This window comes from Daphnia pulicaria, chromosome 4 (assembly GCF_021234035.1).
Source record: "Daphnia pulicaria isolate SC F1-1A chromosome 4, SC_F0-13Bv2, whole genome shotgun sequence".
Classification (NCBI taxonomy): Eukaryota; Metazoa; Arthropoda; class Branchiopoda; order Diplostraca; family Daphniidae; genus Daphnia; species Daphnia pulicaria.
The window spans coordinates 15,372,067-15,392,139 of NC_060916.1; the positions used below are offsets into that span (position 1 = coordinate 15,372,067).

The window sequence follows — 20,073 nt, forward strand, 5'->3', positions numbered from 1 at the left end:
GCGTCATCACGGCGATGCTATGGACATCTGGTGGTGATTAATTTTGACCAAAATTGAAAAAGTTGTAGTCGCAACCGCTAGATGTCACTAGTCGTTAAGCAATTATTTTAGCAGTTTTTCATTAATTACGGGAAAACTAATTAAGTAAATGAAATTATTTTTGTTCTGGTCGCACCGCATATTTTTTGTTTAATTTTCAAGACCAAAAAGTCCGAAATCTATCGTGAAACGTCCGAGCTATGGAGCGTTACAGACAGACATACAAAGTGACATGGCTTTTTTTTTCTGCGTATGCGATTATTAGCAATTAAATTCTAAAATTAATTGCGAGCCCGAAGGGCGAAGCTAATAATCGCATACGCAGAAAAAAAAAAGCCATGTCACTTTGTCTGTAACGCTCCATAGCTCGGGTGTTTCACGACAGATCTCGGACTTTTCGGTCTCAAAAATTAGACAAAAAATATGCGGTGCGACCAGAAAAAAAATAATTTCATTTACTTAATTAGTTCTCCCGTAATTAATCAAAAATTGCTAAAATAATTGCATAACAACTAGTGACATCTGGCGGTTGCGACTACCACTTTTTCACTTCAGGTCAAAATAAATCACCACCAGATGTCTATAGCATCGCCGAGATGGCGCAATCTTTGATTTGAGAAAAGTGCACCTCTGTCGTGCAAATTTACCGCCGGAGGCTATGCGTGAAAACCCTCTATCCTGCAAATAAATCGCCGGAAACCATTTTTCTCTAGCAAAAAGGTTGGTCAACCAAATTAGTTATCGTTGTAGTGGCTATGACTTTAGATTCGTGTGGCGAAGATGGCTGGTTCAAGTCCGCCTCCCACCAATATAGTTTACCGTGAACATCGGCGTGAATGGGTTAGGGTATGTGTAGTCTAGGTTAAGAACTGACGAAATATCGCGATGAAAATTTTACAAAAAAAACACGACACTGACGCACAGCAATCACTTTCATTTAATAATGGATCGAATTAAAAGACGAAAAATAGATTTTTGGTTATAGCGCTGGCATGATAATGAAGAGGGCCATGGTTCAAGTCTCATTATAGATTTACTTTTTTTTAGAATACAAATATTGTTTTGACCCATGCCCTTTGTTAACGATGACTCAGACAAATCAAAATTTCGCGATAGAATTTTTTTCATAAAATTTCAGAGAAAAAACATAGAATTTACAGAAAAATTCTGAAAAATTAGGAAGGCATTTAGCAAAAAGTCCGACTTAACAATAGGCCCTTAATTTTTCATTTAAGACAGTTTTAAACTGGCTTACGACTATCCCTTCGCGGCGAGCTGATAAGCTTGCTTTTCTATCTTACAAATAGTTTGAACGATCAGCTGAAGCCATTATTCAGCGTTTTCTATTAATAAATCAATGCATAATTTCTTAAATTTCCGGCCATGACGGCTTTCAATTCAAACAGTAACCCACCCTAGTGGCCAACCAACGCTAACACGTCCACAGACTCAAGTCTACCCTCGTACCTAATTGCCCCCGGTGAAAAGGTCCGAGGTTGGCGTCGAGTCCATGAGACTGTGTTCACTAAGAGGGTAAAGACTACGATTGAGGATAGGGCCGAGAGGAATGCTTGAAGCTATGCTCGTCCTATGCCGTATGGTGGCGCGTCGAGCACACTCTACGAAAGCCATTATTTTTCCTCTTTCCCTACTGATATGAGTCTTCACACACCGTAAGTTTGTAAGTAAACCATTAATATTTCAATAGTGATGTTTTGTGTAAATATATCTTCGATCGATACCGTCGCGCATCCAAAAACAACTTGGACAAGTTTAAGGATTTCTACCACAGCCTTTCGCCTAGCAACTAAAAAGTATGCTCAATTTTCCTGTAAACACTGTTAAAACGGTTACTAAATTTTCGGGGTTGCCAACTACGAAAAAAACGGAACACCCCCGAAATTTTGGTATGAGGCCTAAATTTTGGGGTTTTTTTACCCTAAACCAGGAAACCCCGAAAAATTCGAAGTAGAAACCCCAAAAATTTTGGAGTAAAGGATGCAAGCAATCGCTGCTTATAAGTTACTAAGATAGTTCAAACTTACTGCTACTGATTAAAACTGATGTACCAGGCTTGCATTGGAAACTGTAAATATTTTGCTTATGTGCACGTTAGTATAGTATAAAATAAAATAATCATTATGTACAAGTAACGAATGGTGTAGTGGTTAAAGTGCTGAGCTAGCACTCGTAAGGATAAAGGTTCTATCCCCACGTCGGACAAGTATGTTTTCAGTTTTATTAACCCCAAAATTTTCGTTGTGGATTATTATACGAAATTTTGGTATTGAACAACCACGAATCTCCGACTATTAATTTTTGGGAGCTACAACCACGAAAAAGTCGTGAAATGTTTTAACAGTGAATTCCAACCACATGTGCATGTGCAGGAAAATACTAATAGCATGACTCGTTTCGCTTCAGCGGTTAGACAGTGAGTAAATTTTGCACCAGAAGGTCTATTTTTGTACATGGTTGGATTTTGATTAAGAAAAAGGTTTTGGAAGTTCATTTTAACCACGCCCATTACTCGTCTTGAATTCCAAACAAACTTTTCTTTTTCTATGGAAAGGATTTTGATTCTTTCTCGGAATTTGCAATTAGAAATAGTAGACCGACTATACTTTGAATAATCATCTTGTAAACCCAGTTATTGTGAGACCGCATATTCTGAGAAACGAAGGCTGAAACGTAACACTGGAAAGTGCAATTACCCGAAGCAATTTAATCGTGTTCGAAGTTTTACAGTTTTACATCAAAATGAGTTTTTCCTTTTGCAAAAAATTCGGGGATCAAATTCAAGCGCGCGCGACAACCGAGATGTTATCGTATTAATCTAAATAATAAACATTACAACGGCACTTTGCACATTTAAATTATATACGATGAATATTAATCAAAAGGACCACATCTGGAATCGTAAAATTTACACGCATTTACGTTAGTCGTCACGTCGTCACACTCAATGCTAGCCTCACGCAGAAATTCGCGGCGGATAACTCGACACGAATGAAAACCTTTTTATTCTTTTTGCAGCATCTTAATCTGAGCAATCGCAGATGTCAAGGACGATCATTAGAAAAATACGAGCGCATTTCAATCCAAAACTCAACTTTTAAAAAAGGAGTAGTGTAATAAAATCAGCCAAGTTTCAGGTAGTATGTAGAATGACTAACCACAGTTCCGCCAGATGGAAAGAAACAACACTACATGGAATTACTACAAGCGTACAAGTTCCAGGAACTGAAGTCCCCTCTCTACACCCTAGCACATGACAGTAGGTGATTTAGCATTGCAGCTGCACACGCAAAAAATAGCATCTTTCCTTTCCTTTTTTTAGAATTCCCACAGTGAGTTTTTTTTAATTGAATTCCAAGAGGATATTGCCATTTAAAAAGTATTCCTCGAGGACAAGTGAGTTTTGAGCGGATCACATTCACATCCTTTTTTAAAAAAGGGACTCCCCCTTTTTCGAAAATAAAGAGTTGATTGACGCAGACCGTAATTGGCTTCAAAATTGGCTAGTTGAGCAATAGTTTGCTTTTTTTTAGTACAACTGTCGAGTTGCAAGAACCTGATTTGCAGTTGGACTTAAGACAGACTTGACAAAATGCCAGAGGGTATGTTAGCAACAAACTTAGCAATAATTGTTTTCGTCTCCGTTAGTTCATGCACTTTTAACATATTTTGATCAGAAACTCGATAGATCGACAACAACCGGTTCTTACAAGCAGGTGCCACCTGATTGGCTGCTTTTCAATTTGCCCAGAAACCATGGGATGGTACAAAAGTGGCCGCTTGTGTATAAAACCTTCTGATCAGCTAGGGAATCAGTTCAGTTCTATTTCTACGCACACTGTAAGTTCAACAGCTCCAAAACCCACCCACAATGAAGCCAGCTGTTACTGCAGTTATTTTGCTGTTGACGTTCTCTGCCATCATCTCCACAGGTAAAACCAAAATTGCGTCTTCTTTTTATATTATTTACAGTCCCAATCAGACTGTTCCTTTATATCAAGTTAATCGTTCAAAATGTATGACGACGCGCACATGTTTTCATCCGCCTTCTAACGTTGATAGAATAAATTTTAAAAAAGGTTTTGTTTTCTTTTTTTAATTACAGAGGCTCGACCTAATGGAAACGGCGTTTGGAATCCTGTTTTTCGTCAAGCACGGGCCGACGAATGCGGGCCGGCAAGTGGATCGTGTGCGCCGGGCTTGTGCTGTTCCCTTTACAACGAATGCGGAACTTCGGTCGCCCATTGCAACATCTCCCTCGGCTGTAAAATTAAGTGGGGCGAATGTCACTAAAAGGCGCCTTCAATTTTCAAAATCGAGGGAGAATTGAGTTGATCCATTTCGCAATGTGTACACCCTGCTTCTGCTTCCGCCACGCTCGTTTGAGCCCTTAATTGTGCTAATGTCAAGCTGAAATACCTGTAGCAGTAGAACATTGTACCTGAATTTACGACGGTACGATTTAAATACTTTAATTGTCAAAAAAGGAGCATGTGTGTCAAGCCGGTATTGTATTGTACATGTGTTCAGACTATAATAAATCTTTATTTGGCTATTTGTGGAAGAGAGATTCGTTTTAAAGTTTACTCGTCACGTAGACTCTGTAACTTGTTGGTTCGAACTCGTTCCAAAAATTCTTACGATCGACAAAACAAAAACAAAACAAAACTAACCAGTTTCACGCACGCAGATGCGTACAAAGTCACGAGTAGAAAAGTTCCTCGAAGATTGGTTGGCGTGTTCCCTTCCCTCTCTTTTTATTGCCCGAGGGTGTAGGTCAATTATATGAAAAATTAAAAGGGTAAAACCAAGTTGCAAGAAAAAGGAAAAATATGGAGAATTTTCATCTTTGGCCCATATCCGTTTAACCTAGAGACTTGAGAGAAAGTAATCAAAGTAGGCCTATATAGGCCTGTACATAATATGACAATTGAAATGTCCCGGCAGAAACACTTGATCGACAGCCACCGCGATCTCAGTTCCTCGATGATAGGCTGTACCCTTGATGATTCCGGGAACTTGATCAACGGTCGCACACTTGATCGACGATTTCTGCCGGGCATTGACATCACTCGCAGCTGGGAAACTATCCTCCTAAAATCCCCCGGCGGCAAGTTCCACATTTTTTTTTTATATGGACGGGTGATCACCCGTTTGTTGTTTGCGGACTAGTTTTCACTTGTCAACGCTTGACGTTCTTCCAACTATCGTTTGGCAGTTATCACTTATCAATAGAAATATAAATATCAGTGTGGCTTTGTCAATTAATAAAAGTATTAACTGATCTATTTGTGTTGGAAAGTTACCAAACCGTGCGCAAGTTTCACCGACAGATATTAGTGAATTTGTTTCTCAACTCGGTCAATTCAACATCTTTCTACCTCAAAGACATTCCCCAGGACAAATCGTGTCTGTGATTATTCACTGAATGCACCTCGCCATTCAAATAATAATTTAAAAAATATTATTATAACACTTGGACCAAAGGTAGGCCTACGCATGGGTTAACCGATTTCCCTGCCCTGAATTAAATGCGTTTCACTTTCTATTAATCGGTGAAATCAGCAATTTTTTTTAAATGGTTGGATAATATTCAAATTTTCTAAAGTCCTTAGCAAGAAAATTAACAAAAATTTAATCATATGACAGGGAGTTTCTTCTTATATACTGGAATACAGCGTCGGTAGTCCGTACTTTTTTCTATAAAACAATAAAAGACCAAAATGTGATGTTCTATTTATTGAATGAGCTAGAAGATTCCATACATATATAAGTTATAAGTTTATAATTTCTTTTTTAAATAATGGCAATCTATACGCCTCATCTATAAGACGGTGTGCTCTAATATCGATAAAAATGTTCGTTTTGTTTACTGCCACGGCGAGAAGGTAAAATTGATTAGGCAAGTGGTCCATGTGAACGCATCCAGGAATGGTGTCGAAGTGATGGGCCACGATCGAGGGATTTCGCATCCGGTGAAAGACCGATAAAATTTAATCCGGCCGTTCAACTGCTGTGCAGGCCGGAAATTATCCACTAGGCTCTTGGCTGTATTATCTTCAAGTTTCCTGAATTTAGCCAACTGTGACGAAAAACATGCAAATGTCAGGTTTCAATCTGTGCGGTGCTGTTAAAGGTAAGTCTCTATCACACCTGTTTCTCAGAAATCTGAATCGGGTTGTCAAAAACCGTCCAAATTACGATCTCGTTGCAGATGGGAGTAGTCAGCGAGCCACTGTAGCGATAAAATGACGTGGTTTGTTTGGGCAGCAGATTTTTGAACGGAACCAAGTTCGTTAAAATGGTTTCTGATTGAGCCGTGATAACCTCGTCTAGCTGTCCAACAAGCGGCTGAAAAAACTCATTATCGTTGGGCCCTACCTATTTCGTTTGACAAACGTAAATATTACAATTCGATAATAGGTAGGGTAGGCAGGAATATTAATTAAACCGATATGAATATCCCCAAGACCGCCAGTCCGTCAGAATGCTTCGTTGCTTCAGCAAAGGATCCATATTTGGTGTTGTAATGGACCAAATGCAGCTCAGCTGGATAGCTAAGGGAGTGAGAAATAAGAATCCGCCAATCCGCAAATAAATATGATTGAAATAAATGATTAAGTTAGAGTATAACAATAGTAATACGCAAGTATATACTCTACTAACCTTTTAGAATTCATTAAATGTTCACTGCCTTTAGCTGAGTTGGCCCCCCAGTGTAAGTGGAACTGAATGAAGTTGTATACGTCGTTCAACCCACCGCCACTGATGGATGGCACTCTGTTCTTAGGAAAAGTACTTGGCAAGGTGTACACCACTGTATAAAAATATATGTCGTTATAAAAAATGAACGAAATTAATACAGGGAAAGGCGTCCGATGCAAATCCCCAACTGTCAAATCCCAACTAAACTAAATGTCAAATCCCGAACCATTTATTGAAATCTATCTGGTTTTGGTAGATTCTCGTGTCGCGATTTGCTGTGTTGCCTGTGTCCCACCATACGTATGAAACTGTTTTTGATTTAAAAAAAATTAACAAACCGGAAGATCCACTATTAACTAATCCCATCTTGTCAATGTTGCCGTAGTTTTCAAACGATAGTTTTGAGAACGCCTTCTTTTCACTCAATCTTGGTCGGATGTCAATTGGAGATTGCTGTTTAGCACCGCACGCTGAATTTGGCAAGTTCGCCCAAGCGTTGGTATCTTTGAAAAATTCAAATTGATTACAGTTTTCGAATTTTTACATGCATATCATTCCCACAGTTCCTCGGTCTCAAAGCATGTTCTTATGGGAAAACAAATAATTTCGTATTACCTTGATAATTCCAGCTGGAAGCTGTAATCAGACAAGTGAAAAAGCTTTTAAGTTGACAAAAACAGAAAACAGAGTTGTATTATACTTTATACCTGATGAGTCTTTTGATAAAGATTTCTCAGGGCTCCAGTGTTCAAACATGGAACTAGTAAAAGTCTTGACCGGTGTGATGAAGAGAAAGATGCGAGTACACCTTTGTATTGACACTGAACACATACACACACTTACACAATGATGAGAAGCAGAGCACGGGGATTGGAAAGGGAGAATAGAGAGAGAGAGTGGCAAGGTAGAATAGAGAGGGAGAGTAGCGAGGGAGAATAGAGAGGGAGAGTAGCGAGGGAGAATAGCAAGGGAGAATAGAGAGGGAGAGTAGCTGCTGCCGAACTGCAGGACGATCGGCGGCTCGGCTGGCTGACGGACTGCTACTGACTGGCTGGCTGGCTCCCGACTGACTCTGGAAGATGTCGTGGCTGCTGGGTTATATACTAGCGGTGGAACTGATGTAATTTGGAGATGCCTCCAAATTACACGGTAGTTTGCGGGGAATTGTATCAAGGGAAAAGGTACCCCGAAAGGTCTGACAGGGGGGCAATAGGAATATGTATGGGTAATAATGAGGTGAGCGATGGGGTCTGACTCGGCAGAGTCGAAGATGTTAATTATAGATTGGTGGGGGAAGCTGAGGTTGCGGAAAAGGGGAAACAATGTAGGAGGAGAAGATCAATAGTGAAATACACTACATACCTCCCCCCTCTGAAAGTCTCGTCCTCGAGGCTTCCAAAGGTTGGAGTGTCAGTTTGTTATAAAAGTACGGCCATTTTTGGGATTTATCTCGTATTCTAATGTACTTTTCCATGCGGGATTGGCGAAGCTGGAGCGCTTGATTTTCTTCAATAATATTTTCGTTCTCGGCGAGTAGATGCTGGTCCGCGCTGACTTGTAGGTTGTTGATGCCGTATCCTTTTCTAGCGAAAATCGGTTTGTAGAAGACATCTACGGCTGTCTCCACAAAATATAAAAAGCGAGCGTCGTGTTGCGTGTATTCCGTGCAATACCGTCCGTATCGCGGGTAGTCCTCTGCGAGGATGGTTAAAGATGTTGGTGGTTTCCACTTGTTGGTTTTTACGAGATGATAAGTTGAATGTAGTAGTTCTGATGGTTTTGTCGGAACTGGAACTTTATGATGATTGGGAATTTCTACCCAATCTTCAATAAAGTTTGACATGTAGATTTCAAATAACTCGCGCGCCTCTAGTTCGAGGGGGCGCTTGAGGAATGGCTCCGCGGCGTCTTGAAAGTTGATCAGATGTAAACACTTGGCAACTTTTCTGTTGTAAGTGTTAAATCTGGGGATTGTTGAGTGTGAGTAGCACGTATTTGGGAAACTGGGGAAGTTAACTGGATGAGACATGATGTAGGACTGAGCGTAAAGCGGGGGGAAATACTGGAATTTTCATATAAAGCGTGACGAAAGTTTTTTTTTTTTTTTTTTGCTTTTGCTTTTATTACTGCTGGGGGAATAGGGTGGCGGTGACAATCGATAAAAGGGGGCGGCTTTTATAAAAAGAGGGAAGCGGCTAGGTTAAAAGTGAGAAGCGGGGTAGTGAATGAAATAAAGCGGCTATTTTTCGGAAGTTGAAAAATCTTTTTGACTACGTATTTCGGAATTTCTTTTGAGGGATAAAAGAATTTGGGCTGCTTCGACTGTCTCGGGGGTGTTGGATATTATTTGTTCGACAGTCGGGTTGTGTCTAATAAAATTGGGAAGTTTAGTTCGGTTTATTCCGACATTTATTATTTGGGTGGAAGTGGAATTGCTCGGTATGGGGTCTTCAACTTTTACTTTGTAAACATAACAGCTTTTTTCGGTCTGTGGAATAAAATCTGTTGTATCGTTTTTACGCGTGGAGATTGTGATTGCGGAAACAAATTGGTTTGTTTGGATTTTCGTGATCACAATAACATATTTCATTTGGGGGTCGGACATATTGAATGATCTGTAAATAAATTGTGTGTGTTTTTTGTAGTGTTTGATAGAATAGATAGAAAGATAGAAATGAAGGGTATAATGGCTTTATTAAAATTTTTTCGGTGTCGCCTGAGCGGCGGCACATCCTCAACTGGTGAAAATAATTTTAATAAGCGAAAATACTGCAGAGGTCCTTAAAGGCCGGACGTACAAGGATAGGAGTAAATGATAAGAGTAAGGTGTCTGTTTCAGTCTACGTTTGATTTAGGAAGTTATAATGTTGAACACATTATTATTGTTGCGTAGCCGCAACGGACGTAGAATGGACCATACAACATTATTATTTAGGCTCTTTTTTTTTTCTGTATTGCTTTTTGTGTTATTGTTCGGGGATGGGTATGAGCGTTTAAATACGAGATTAAACGCTGTATTGATGTGGCATGGGTGGCCACCTTTGAAATATTGACTGGCCAAGAAGTTAATATTTTTTTTTTGATGCTGTCGAATGAACACGTTTAAGCCAGTACGCTTATAACTGGCGCAAAAAAATTTTTTTGCAAGATAAAGCGTTTCTGTCTGGAATAAATGTTTTGCTTTTCTAATCCAGGTGATAGAAACTGAGAAAGGAGGAGAGCACACATTTTTTTTTTGTTAAGCGTTTACAAGTTGACTTTAACTAGTGCCTTGAGAAGTTTTACGGGTTAGTAAATCAACTAGAAATTTTTTCGTTGATTTGTTACTTGATTGAAACTTGAAAAGGAAGACAAGGAAGAAAATAAATCCTTGACATTGTTTATCAAACTACTCGCGAAGTCTAAAAAATTTTTTTCTTGTTTGTTCGTTTTCCTTTTACTTTTCTATCAACATTGTGAATAAAGGAGAAAAGGGGTGTTTGAGAATAACAATATTTAATTGATTCGATGAATGTTTTTTTTTGTTTTCTTACTAGTAAGAAATAGTTTACCTTGAATTTTAAGTGTTTAATCCCTATTGTGGATTAAGTTATCTGAGTATTAGAAAGTGTGTAGAGGTTGAAGAACAATTCGTTCAGGACCAATTCAATTTTTGATTGATTTTTTTTTGAGGAAGATAGGTGGTATTGGGTTTACGTGTCATGCAGCGTGACGGCCATCAATTCACCAATCATGTTCATTTGCTCGTTTTCTTTGGAGTGGAAGGAAGTTTCTAGATTATGTAGATATTTGGCTTCGATATCAACTTCTTCTTCGAAATGACTTTTTAGGCCAATTGAAGAGATTTTGATATTGGGTTTTGATTGGGGTCCACTTTTGTTTACATATTCGAACGTTTTTACGTTAAGGTTAACAAGACTGTTGCTTCAGGTGCAAGGTCGGAATTTTGTATGGTAAAAACTTGGGTTTAAATTTTTTTTTTTGCTTCTACTTTTGCGGTCTTTTGTGGTTTAGTAATTTTCTGAGGGTTTCTTGAGCGATCTCTATGGCGTTTCGCCAGATGCTCAAAAATTCGTCAGGACGGTGCAATGCACCTTTTTGCAATGCTTGACAAAATGTCGTTTGGTTTTGATCAAATAGTAAATAATGGGGAGTTTCTTTCGTAATTGCATGAACAGACGTCTTGTAGATGCAAATCACGAATTGTAAATACTTGTTCCATTTGTTTACTTTTTTTTTTCTTCTTTATCTAGACGTGTATCTAGCGTATCACCAGTTCGGTTGGACCGCTCGACAAGTTTGTCGGTTGTGGGTGATAGGCAGTGGTACGTGTCTGTTTAATGTTGAGGGGTATACAAAAGTCTTTCATTAGGTAAAACATAAAATTTCTTTTGAGCAGTGAGTTTAGGGCTACGTTCTTAAGTATAACTTTTAAATTTTGGTCTTTCATAGCAACGGCTATCATATATCGGGTTGCATACTCCGATATTACAAGTATGTACCTATTTCCAGCATAGGTTTCGGGATGCGGCCCTACTGTGGCTATTGCAACGCGTTGCCAAAAGAAGGTTGAGGGCTCTAACGGTTGTAGAGGGACTGTCTTCTTCTATAAGCTTAGCGTCTAGCATAAATTAGTATCATTCTTGGCTAGAAATATTTCTGAGAAATACGTCTGGTGGTTTTTGTTATCCTAAGGTGCCCGCCTATTATGTGGTCATGGAATCTTTTGATGACTCTATTATTGTTGCCGGTACCTCAATTTTTCTTTGTAAGTAATAATTTTCCTGCTTAGCAGATTCTGTAGACTTCTTATAAATACAATAACGGTCTTTATCTTGTGCAATAATAAATTCTTCTTTACGAGAAACCTTTCGTTATTATGCTCACGTATCGCATAGTCGATTTTTCTCCTGATTCTACCGGTATGCGGCTCAACGTGTCCGCGTTTTGGTTTGATTTACCGGGACGGTATCGGATTGTAATATCGTACGGTGCTAGAATCATTTTCCAGCGGGAGAGCTTCCCGTGGATGTTATGATTATCAAGCACTTTTTCTAATGGTTTATGGTCTGAATAAACTGTTATGTTTCTTCCGTGAGGATAATTATGAAAGTATAGAATTGCTGTAAATCTGTAAAATTTTTTGGGTTAAATTCACTTGATTAAACACTGGGGGGAATTATTTTCATTTACGAAAACTAACAATACCGGATTGGGATCATCCTAATGTTTTTAGGTTGCAGGCCTAAATTAGGTTGGCCTGTAATTGGTGAATTGTTTTGTTTTAACGCGTTAAGGTTATTAATTAGTACCCCCAAATTTTCTTTTTAATTGATTCTTTAAATTTTAAATTTCAATTTATTTTATGTGCAATTCCTTCTTGTCTACATTCTTGGGTACCGGGCTTACTGCTTTTACTTTTAGGGAGTTTTGGGTTTCGTCCCTTTGGAAGAAATTATGTGGCCTAAATAGATTATTTCTTTTCTAGGCAAATTCGCATTAGCTTAATTTCGAGATCTGCTTCGCTGGGCAGTTTCAAAATTGTGCGTAAATGCGGGATGTGGTTTGATGGTGTCAGAGTAGATGATTACGTCGTCGAGGTAAACTAGTGCAAATTTATTAAGTACTTTATCTAGGATTTGAAACATTAGGCTTTGGAAAGTAGCTGGGGAGTTACAGAGGACCAAAAAGGGGGGTCAGTTAGACTAAAATAAAATGTTTCATCTTAGGTGTCTTTAAATTTGTCTCTTTTTTTTTTGTTTACTTCTACATGCCAAAATTTGTGGGGATCGTGAAAAAGAATTTGGCATTACTACTTTTTTTTTTGTGACCAAGGGTACAGTTAGAACGTAACATAGAGATAATGTAAAATGGGTTAATGTAATGTAAGATGGTTTCTATGGGCAATATCTGGGAAGGGGAGAAAGATGCAAAAATATCCTACGGTTGTAAAAATCCTAAAGTGGCAAAATTGTATCAGACGTAACGTTAACTTCGGCGCCTACTGACTTTTCTATTGAAATGTGAAGCTTAAAATAATGGGTGAAAGATAATGATTTTAAACGCAAAAAAAAAACAAAGAGGAAGAGGGGCTAAGGATTTGGAGAATGATTTCTTTGGAAAGGACTAGTAGGTCGATTGGATGATATAGTTCTGTTGTACGGACTAGGGGATCTGTTATTATGAGGACTAGGTGAACGTCCATTTGGTCTAGGTCTTTTTTGTGTAGTTCGATTACGTTCATCTGTTAAATTATTTCCGAATCTTACTGTTCTACTGTTTAAGGAGAGGTTTGGAGTGTCTGTGTAAGGTTGTCCATTGTCCGAGTATACGCCGGGAACGGCTGAGATTTCTTTTCTGGGCCTATCATCTAAATTATCGGCAGAATTTAAGTCTTCGAATTTTCTTTTAAGCTCTTCTACATCGTTCGTGAGTAATTCTTGGTGTAGGCTAATGGCGCTAATTTCTGAGTGACGATTTTGAGAGATTGATTTTTTGCGTGCGAGAATACTTTCTATGTCTGTTGCTGTAGTTACACAAGTTGTATAGTCGGCGTCTGCTGGAATTCTGTTTTCGTAACCTGGGAGTAGCTCTGTTTTGAGCCCTCCTTCAAATGCGTTTTTTAGGATGTCGTTTCTAATTAGGGTGATATCTTCATTTACGCTTCTAAATAGTTTTTCGTTGTAGGCCTTAATGAATAGTTTTTCTAGACGCGCACGAAAGTCTCTAACTCTTTCGTTAGTTTTTTGTTTAATCTCGGCTAGTTCATTTTTGAAGATCTGTTTTTCAAATGGGTCTTTGAATTCTTCTATAATAAGATCTTTCCATGTGTTGTAATCGGATATGGGTACTAGATTTACCGGGTCATCCAAGTGTTCTTGGAATGAAAGAGCTAGTTTCGTAAAACGTTCCGAAAAGTAACGTTTCATTTGCTCCTTCGACCAGTTTCCGCCTTTTGCAATACGTTCTGCTTGTCTGAACCAGTCGGTGACAGAGGTGTCATCGAGGTAACCGCTAAAGTGTGGGATTTTTTCTCGAAGTGGTATTGATACCAGTTCATTTAATTCTGAAACGGCCATGACTTTTCTAAAAATGATAACGCTAGTGGGAATGGTGGCAACTTTAGTAGTAGTATTTTGGTTATAAAAAAGGGAGAAATGTGACCAAGAAGGTTTTGCCTGTGAAACTTTTCGTCGTCTGAGTCTGGGTATCTGATTTGTAACGATTTATTAGCTACAGCAATCGCGCCAGTATTGGCGTCTAAAGCAACGAAGGGTGGGGGTCTACCTGCGTAGACAGAGGGAGGGAAATATTTAAAAAAACAAGAAGGCGTTATAAATGAAATGTTAGCATGTATGTTAATTATTTTAAATAACACAAATTACTTACACGGAGAGAGAAGTGAAGTAGTGTGCTGAAGTAGATGACAAGCCAAAAACTTTCTACGATACTCTGTAGTTGAGTGAGCAATGTGATACAGCCTGTATTGCAAATAAAGTTGGGGACTTTCACGTTGAGTCTGTAACTGAAAATATAAATGAAATGTTAGCATGTATGTTAATTATTTGGATTTATATAAATAACACAAATTACTTACACGGAGAGAGAAGTGAAGTAGAAGTAGTGTGCTGAAGTAGATGACTAGCCAAAAACTTTCTACGATACTCTGTAGTTGAGTGAGCAATGTGATACAGCCTGTATTGCAAATAAAGTTGGAAACAGTTGGCAGTTGAGCGTCTGATCCTATTAATATATATAGTGCACTTCATACAGTTCCTGTGCAGTGTGTGCTCTGTGAAATAACTTAACAGAATAAGCCTTGGTACAATTTAAACAAAAACTTAACTTTCTCACCTCATTGATGAATAAATTAGATCATAAACGTGAAGTACGACCGTAACCGAGAAATAGAGGCCAAAAAAGTAAAATACTGTCAATAGCCTATGAATAGTAATTTTCTATCTGAAGTTTGACGAGCCGGGGCCATGCTCGTTTTGTCAATCAGACGACGCTTTGAATCAAATGAGGCATAGGCAATTTTCCATTGATTTATCCATAAACACAACATCAATGATTTTACTTGTAAAATAATAATTTTATTTCAAAAAGTAAATGACTATCAAGAATTTCGAGACACGAATATTGTAACATTATTTAAAAAATATATGAATTCATGAAATCCTGTTGGCAAAAATCTCCATAATTAATCTTCAGCCCACTCCATCTTAGAAATTTTTACAAGTCCAAGAAAAGTACTACTATTGTCTACCATAATCCAATGCTACTATTTGCCTACCAAAAGGTAGGCGAATGGTAGATCATCTACTTTTCTCCTACTATTTCAAAGTAGAATGAAATCCCTACTTTTTTCCTACTTTTCCGCCTCTACCATAAAAAGTAGGAAGAAAGTAGGAGAAAAAAGGTTAGAGTGTGCGTGAGGCTAGCATTGAGTGTGACGACGTGACGACTAACGTAAATGCGTGTAAATTTTACGATTCCAGATGTGGTCCTTTTGATTAATATTCATCGTATATAATTTAAATGTGCAAAGTGCCGTTGTAATGTTTATTATTTACACGATTAAATTGCTTCGGGTAATTGCACTTTCCAGTGTTACGTTTCAGCCTTCGTTTCTCAGAATATGCGGTCTCACAATAACTGGGTTTACAAGATGATTATTCAAAGTATAGTCGGTCTACTATTTCTAATTGCAAATTCCGAGAAAGAATCAAAATCCTTTCCATAGAAAAAGAAAAGTTTGTTTGGAATTCAAGACGAGTAATGGGCGTGGTTAAAATGAACTTCCAAAACCTTTTTCTTAATCAAAATCCAACCATGTACAAAAATAGACCTTCTGGTGCAAAATTTACTCACTGTCTAACCGCTGAAGCGAAACGAGTCATGCTATTAGTATTTTCCTGCACATGCACATGTGGTTGGAATTCACTGTTAAAACATTTCACGACTTTTTCGTGGTTGTAGCTCCCAAAAATTAATAGTCGGAGATTCGTGGTTGTTCAATACCAAAATTTCGTATAATAATCCACAACGAAAATTTTGGGGTTAATAATACTGAAAATATACTTGTCCGACGTGGGGATAGAACTTTTATCCTTACGAGTGCTAGCTCAGCACTCTAACCACTACACCATTCGTTACTTGAACTTAATGATTATTTTATTTTATACTATACTAACGTGCAAATAAGCAAAATATTTACAGTTTCCAATGCAAGCCTGGTACATCAGTTTTAATCAGTAGCAGTAAGTTTGAACTATCTTAGTAACTTATAAGCAGCGATTGCTTGCATCCTTTACTCCAAAATTTTTGGGGTTTCTACTTCGAATTTTTCGGGGTTTCCTGGTTTAGGGTAAAAAAACCCCAAAATTTAGGCCTCATACCAAAATTTCGGGGGTGTTCCGTTTTTTTCGTAGTTGGCAACCCCGAAAATTTAGTAACCGTTTTAACAGTGTTTACAGGAAAATTGAGCATACTTTTTAGTTGCTAGGCGAAAGGCTGTGGTAGAAATCCTTAAACTTGTCCAAGTTGTTTTTGGATGCGCGACGGTATCGATCGAAGATATATTTACACAAAACATCACTATTGAAATAAGATAGAAAAGCAAGCTTATCATCTCGCAACGAAGGGATAGTCGTGAGCCAGTTGAAAACTGTCTTAAATGACAAATTCAGGGCCTGTGATTAAGTCGGACTTATTCACAATTCACACTTTCCTTCACAGACTTTCTGGTCTTAAAACGGGATTTTTCCGTCACAGTTCAATATCCTTGCAAGTCATTTACGTTTAGTTTGCTCAACTCATATTTTCCTATTTTAACAAATAAAGTTCAATAATTGAATTTAAAAATAACCATCTGTTAGTTTAAAAACTGCAAAACTTAAATACAAATCTGGTTATTGCGTCATGGTTGGGTCATCAAAGATTGCGCCATCACGGCGATGCTATGGACATCTGGTGGGGATTTATTTGGGCGGCATATATTTGTAATATTTTTTTTCTCATGTTTAACCATACATTACGAATATATTTCAATAACAAATATTCGACGAAAAGGAAAGGAACACGTTTAGTAAATGACAAGCTTACACATGTAGTGGAAACTGGAATTTAAACCTAAGGTGAAAAAGTTGTAGTCGCCACCGCCAGATGCCACTAGTCGTAAAACAATTATTTTAACAGTTTTTCGTTAATTACGGGAAAACTAATTAAGTTAATGGAATTATTTTTGTTCTGGTCGCACCGCATATTTTTTGTTTAATTTTTAAGACCAAAAAGTCTAAAATCTGTCGTAAAACGCCCGAGCTATGGAGCGTTACATACATACAGACAGACAAAGTGACATGGCTTTTTTTTTCTGCGTATGCGATTAAGATAGAAAAGCAAGCTTATCAGCTCGCCGCGAAGGGATAGTCGTAAGCCAGTTGAAAACTGTCTTAAATGACAAATTCAGGGCCTATTGTTAAGTCGGACTTATTCACAATTCACTCTTTTATTTTTGGATTAAGTATTTTTATTCACAATTCACTCTTTTTCTTCACAGACTTTTTGGTCTTTAAACGGGATGTTTCTGACACAGTTAAATATCCTTGCAAGTTATTTACGTTTAGTTTGATCAACTCATATTTTCCAATTTTCACACATATAGTTCAACGAGCAACCTGAGCCCCGTTCAAATCCGGGGAACTTTTGTCTAGCGTAAAGTTGGACTCTTTTTCTATTCGCTTTCCTGTAGCTTAATCATCTGCCCGTAATAGATTTTATCGTGGGAAATCTGCCCAGTGACTATAGATTTCGTCATTACGGCGATGCTGACATCTGGTGGTGATGCTGGTTGTTGCGTCACCAAAGATTGCGTCATCACGGCGATGCTATAGACATCTGGTGGTGATTTGAGACTGACCAATCACAGCGATCGCATTGCGACATGAATAAGCTCCTCCCCCAAATGTCCGTGACAGACACAGGCTCCTCCCCCAAAATGTTCGTGACAGGCACAGGCTCCTCCCCAAAAAGCTTTTGGGGGAGGAGCCTGTGTTGACACATTGTTGACACAGACACAGGCTCCTCCCCCAAAAGCTTGTTCTTTTATTATATATGGATAATTGAATTTTAAAATAACGATCTTTTAGTCAAATAACTACAAAACAAAAATGCAAATCTGGTTGTTGCGTCAAGGTAGGGTCATCAAAGATTGCGTCATCACGGCAATGCTATAGACATCTGGTGGTGATTTTTTAAATCTTAGAATGAAAAAGTTGTAGTCGCAACCGCCAGATGCCACTAGTCGTAAAACAATTATTTTAACAGTTTTTCATTAATTACAGGAGAACTAATTAAGTAAATGAAATTATTTTTGTTCTGGTCGCACCGCATATTTTTTGTGTAATTTTTAAGACCAAAAAGTCTGAAATGTGTCGTAAAACGCACGAGTTATGGAGCGTTACATACACACATACATACAAAGTGACATGGTTTTTATTTTTCTGCGTATGCGATTAAGATAGAAAAGCAAGCTTATCAGCTCGCCGCGAAGGGATAATCGTAAGCCAGTTGAAAACTGTCTTAAATTCCAAATTCAGGGCCTAAGATAGAAAAGCAAGCTTATCAGCTCGCCGCGAAGGGATAGTCGTAAGCCAGTTGAAAACTGTCTTAAATGACAAATTCAGGGCCTATGATTAAGTCGGACTTATTCACAATTCACGCTTTTTTCACAGACTTTTTGGTCTTAAAACGGGATTTTTCTGACACAGTTCAATATCCTTGCAAGTTATTTACGTTTGGTTTGATCAACTCATATTTTCCAATTTTTACACATAAAGTTCAATAATTGAATTTAAAAATAACCATCATTTAGTCAAATAACTACAAAACATAAATAACATCTGGTGGTGATTTTATAGGAAAGTGAAAAAGTTGTAGTCGCAACCGCCAGATGTCACTAGTCGTTAAGTAAATATTTTAGCAGTTTTTCATTAATTACAGGAGAACTAATCAAGTAAATAAAATTATTTTTGTTCTGGTCGCACCGCATATTATTTGTCTAGTTTTTAAGACCAAAAAGTCTGAAATGTGTCGTAAAACGCCCGAGCTATGGAGCGTTACATACATACATACATACATACAGACAAAGTGACATGGCTTTTTTTTTTCTGCGTATGCGATTATTAGCTTCGCCCTTCGGGCTCGCAATGATTAAGTCGGACTTATTCACAATTCACGCTTTTTTTCACAGACTTTTTGGTCTTAAAACGGGATTTTTCTGACACAGTTCAATATCCTTGCAAGTTATTTACGTTTGGTTTGATCAACTCATTTTTCCAATTTTTACACATAAAGTTCAATAATTGAATTTAAAAATAACCATCATTTAGTCAAATAACTACAAAACATAAATAACATCTGGTGGTGATTTTATGTGAAAGTGAAAAAGTTGTAGTCGCAACCGCCAGATGTCACGCCGTTAAGTAATTATTTTAACAGTTTTTCATTAATTACAGGAGAACTAATTAAGTAAATAAAATTATTTTTGTACTGGTCGCACCGCATATTTTTTGTCTAGTTTTTAAGACCAAAAAGTCTGAAATGTGTCGTAAAACGCCCGAGCTATGGAGCGTTACATACATACATACATACATACAGACAAAGTGACATGGCTTTTTTTTTTCTGCGTATGCGATTAAGATAGAAAAGCAAGCTTATCAGCTCGCCGCGAAGGGATAATCGTAAGCCAGTTGAAAACTGTCTTAAATTCCAAATTCAGGGCCTATGATTAAGTCGGACTTATTCACAATTCACGCTTTTTTTCACAGACTTTTTGGTCTTAAAACGGGATTTTTCTGACACAGTTCAATATCCTTGCAAGTTATTTACGTTTGGTTTGATCAACTCATTTTTCCAATTTTTACACATAAAGTTCAATAATTGAATTTAAAAATAACCATCATTTAGTCAAATAACTACAAAACATAAATAACATCTGGTGGTGATTTTATGTGAAAGTGAAAAAGTTGTAGTCGCAACCGCCAGATGTCACGCCGTTAAGTAGTCGTTAAGTAATTATTTTAACAGTTTTTCATTAATTACAGGAGAAAATTAAGTAAATGAAATTATTTTTGTTCTGGTCGCACCGCATATTTTTTGTGTAATTTTTAAGACCAAAAAGTCTGAAATGTGTCATAAAACGCACGAGTTATGGAGCGTTACATACACACATACATACAAAGTGACATGGTTTTTATTTTTCTGCGTATGCGATTATTAGCTTCGCCCTTCGGGCTCGCAATAATTTCT

At 37.8% G+C, this 20,073-nt stretch overlaps 1 protein-coding gene and 2 long non-coding RNA genes across 4 annotated transcripts; 1 reads left to right on the forward strand and 2 right to left on the reverse strand.

Annotated features, from left to right (window-relative positions):
- The first annotated feature begins 3,638 nt into the window (after positions 1-3,638).
- Positions 3,639-4,440, forward strand: LOC124338362. Of its 2 annotated transcripts, XR_006917717.1 has the most exons (3): positions 3,639-3,659; positions 3,735-3,989; positions 4,163-4,440. It is a non-coding gene; the product is annotated as an uncharacterized LOC124338362 (long non-coding RNA). The 2 variants fall into 2 exon arrangements; XR_006917716.1 differs by having other exon boundaries at positions 3,645-3,989.
- A 1,349-nt stretch (positions 4,441-5,789) lies between these two features.
- LOC124338308 (carbonic anhydrase 2-like) lies at positions 5,790-7,539 on the reverse strand. The gene is made up of 7 exons (XM_046792445.1): positions 7,470-7,539; positions 7,378-7,398; positions 7,101-7,265; positions 6,724-6,874; positions 6,509-6,614; positions 6,211-6,438; positions 5,790-6,139 (listed from the first exon to the last, which is right to left on the reverse strand). The coding sequence occupies exons 1-7, from the start codon at positions 7,516-7,518 to the stop codon at positions 5,927-5,929; spliced, it is 933 nt and encodes a 310-aa protein (XP_046648401.1). The 5' UTR covers positions 7,519-7,539; the 3' UTR covers positions 5,790-5,926.
- Positions 7,540-14,182: 6,643 nt separating this feature from the next.
- Positions 14,183-14,794, reverse strand: LOC124338423. The gene is made up of 3 exons (XR_006917819.1): positions 14,617-14,794; positions 14,360-14,554; positions 14,183-14,287 (listed from the first exon to the last, which is right to left on the reverse strand). It is a non-coding gene; the product is annotated as an uncharacterized LOC124338423 (long non-coding RNA).
- Between the last annotated feature and the right edge of the window lie 5,279 nt (positions 14,795-20,073).